Source organism: Monopterus albus, unplaced genomic scaffold (assembly GCF_001952655.1).
Source record: "Monopterus albus unplaced genomic scaffold, M_albus_1.0 scaffold72.1, whole genome shotgun sequence".
In the NCBI taxonomy this organism is placed as follows: domain Eukaryota; kingdom Metazoa; phylum Chordata; class Actinopteri; order Synbranchiformes; family Synbranchidae; genus Monopterus; species Monopterus albus.
The window spans coordinates 1,634,522-1,637,734 of NW_018127952.1; the positions used below are offsets into that span (position 1 = coordinate 1,634,522).

The 3,213-nt window shown below is 41.0% G+C and overlaps 1 protein-coding gene across 1 annotated transcript in view; it reads right to left on the reverse strand.

Annotated features, from left to right (window-relative positions):
- Window positions 1–939, reverse strand: part of paqr5b (progestin and adipoQ receptor family member Vb) — a 9,576-nt gene extending 8,637 nt beyond the window's left edge. The window contains exons 1-2 of the mRNA XM_020605844.1: window positions 866–939; window positions 316–443 (exon numbers count right to left, since the gene is read on the reverse strand). Of these exons, the coding sequence (XP_020461500.1) occupies window positions 316–443; window positions 866–919 (182 nt within the window). The 5' untranslated portion in view covers window positions 920–939. The remainder of the gene's footprint in view (window positions 1–315; window positions 444–865) is intronic.
- Between the last annotated feature and the right edge of the window lie 2,274 nt (window positions 940–3,213).

Here is a 3,213-nt window from a genome sequence, read left to right on the forward strand (position 1 = left end):
TGGTCGTGTCACACAATTAATTTATGTAAGAAAATTTTAGATTGGCCTCTGACCTGTCAGCTCTACAGGCTGTGCAAGATTCCTTTATGAAGCCAGCCAAAGACTGCTGTTGGTATGAAGAGCTATATGTTGCAAGAAGTCCTTGAAATGTGGTGTACAGTATAAGACAATAATCATTTTTCTCTCTAAGCAAATCAAGCCTCATTGCTGAACTATCACCTCATGCAATCAGATGTGTCATACACTGTTGACTAAACACATACATCTTAAAGTACATGAATCTTAAACACGAGAAGTGACATTAGGCAGCTGTACCAGGTGGGCAAAAAGTGGGTCCAGATGTTGAGCGTCTCATTGGTCAACTGGAAGAGGCTCAGGATGCAGTCAGTGGCTGAGCTGCGGGGGTGTCGGTACCCAGAGATGATGCCGTCCTCATGGAAAACCTCGAAAAAGAAAACACACGGTTAGGCCTGACTCAGTATCACAACTCTGTGAAATTTAATTTTCTCCTGTGTTTCTGGGAGAAGTAGTTTCTCAGATCTATTCTAAACTAAGTTTAACAAAAATCAAACACAGGAGCAATATGTAATCAAAAATCATAAGTACATCCTTCTCAAACAAACAAGAGCTTCGATTGGTCAGTGTCTGTGCTGCACACACAGGTAAACCCGAGTCATCAGTAATGTTTATTTCATGTAGTGGAATACTGAATGCAAGCACAGTTAATAATGTACATTGTTGATATACTTTTGATTTATTTTTCCTTAAACTGTCCGACCCAGCTCTCACTGTCCAGCTCGGTCTGACTGTGTGAAAGCTGAAATGTTCTAAATGTCTGGTACAGATGCAGTGAAGATAAACTTACTTTGGGTACTTGATTGATGGTGAAGACTTGTGGTAATTTGATGAGGTTGAGCATGCCTCCTTCAGGGTGCTGCTGCTGTTGTCTCAGAGGTGAGTCAAAATGAAGCCGCCAGCAAGATGTGCCTCTCTTTATAAAGTTTGTGTTGCCATGCTGTCCTCAGGGTTCCTCCCCTCCGTCTCCTCCCTTGTCAAACCCTGTGGGAACAGTCAAGGTACCTGTTGCCCCTCCTCCTCCTGGTTTCTCTCTGGAGGTGGAGCATAGGTGCACACAGGTGTATACTCACACACACACACACACACACACACACACACACACACACACAACTGCTGTTTGGCCACTATAAGTCAAAGGTTTTTCTGTAAGGAAAAACAGTTTTTCAAAATTAGACCAAAACCTGTGTGACTACTTTTATATTCACTGTCAGTCTTGACATTCATACAAAAGATTCTTGTTTCCATAAGAAAGCTTTTCTTTTTGTAACTGCACTACCCTTCTGTTAAAAGGAGAGTCAAGCCAGTAGAGCAGGTTCAGTAAAATATTTCCCTTCAGTGGCAAAAGAGACTGTTTGACATTCATACTGTGCAAATATTTCTAATATTTTAACCATTTTCCTCTCAGAAACTCACAGTAAGTTCAGCAGATGACAAGCTCAGCGATGAACTCGACAAGCGCTCTCTGAGTTTCAGCCAGTCTAGATAAGGCTCAGGTTATGAATGAAGGGTGTGAATGGGTCAGGCAGAACAGTCAACAGCAGCCCTTTCATGCCACTTTCTTACTCATCTCCTGATTAAAGTAACATGTCACCAGCTGCCCTCAGACCTATGGCAGCTGTTACACCCTGCAGGGTCTCTTATCTTATTTAAACTCTAACGCAATGAAAGCAAACATCTCCCCACCACAGCAGAAAGGAAATGGAAAGTAGGAGATGTTTGTAGTTTGTTTGATAGTTGGCTCATATTACAAAGACAAAAAGAGGTGGCAGATTTTTTATTTTATTTTTTACTTTGCCTACTTTATGAGCTCTTTTGTTTCTAGTTTAGATCTGCATTAATCAGTAACCTCTAGGAAAATGTCATATTTGCTTAAGTTTAAACACAAAAGGAAAGTTAATGCTTTATCTCAAAGGCTTGACAGGCAACACAAATTAAAGCCTAATCCTCAGTATGGAGCTTCTGTTCACAAGGCCAACCAGACTATTTTATACCAAAGCACACACATTTTATCATGATGCTCCTTTAATCTGTCAAAAAAAGTAAACTCACAATTAAAGTGGAATCTCCAAACCATCATCCGTGCATGATTAATACCATGCTCACTAATCGACCTTGTTGTGTTGTGAGCTGCGATCACAACATCTCAGTGCAATGAACTAATACAGTACTACAGCAGAGCACCTTGGGATCCCATTCCGCCTTCTCTCTGAGGAGCAGAGCTGCAGTAAGAGGCACAGCAGCCTGTACCACATGTTTCAAGAAAGAAAACAGGAGATACATGTCTGACTGGAAGTCAGAGAGTTACTACAGTTAACAGTCATCAAGACGTTTAGCGGCAGTCGAGTGCTGAACGTTACGGCCCAAGAGAGCCAGGAGGTAGAAAACCAAGGTCAAGTAACAACAACAGAGTTATTTGTAGAGATATGGTGAAAGAAACACCCATAACCACACTGAGAGGGGAATCACAGGAGCCACTGTTGAGCAGAAAGGAACAGCGAAGTACGTGTTCTGAGTTATAATTATGTTAAAGCTCCTGTTAGGTTTAATATTTTGGTGCCATTTAGACTCAGCACACTTTCTTTAACCTTAACACCAGGGTGAAAAACAGTGTTTCACTGAAAAGTTTTGAGATCCAATCAGAATAACTGACAGGTGCGATTGGACGTGATCACAGCCAAACGAAACACCAGCCGTGGTACCTGAAGCCAGCAGTGATGTCTGTGTACTGACAAAGCTGAACCACTGGAGGTCAGCAGAGACAGGAAACTCCTGGGGGTGTTAAGTTACTCTTTAAAAACCTGAGAATATAACATTATGGAAATAGGTAATATGTACTTACATTTAGTATTGTACAGGAGTAAATGTATTTAGTTATTCACCACTGCCGGTGTGTGTGTGTGTGTTTTGATTTCATTCAGACTGATTTAACAGTTTCAGGGTTATTGCCTGATCAGTCCCACTACACATAACTGGTGCCTATGGAAAACCTGATACCCTACTACATTTACAGGAAGAAGTAATCTACATATACATTAAAATGATCATGTACAGTGACAAAAAGTAGATTTTTTTGTTGATGTTTCAAAGTACAGCACCTCTTCATATTGACCAGTTGATAGCCCATAAAAGCTCAAT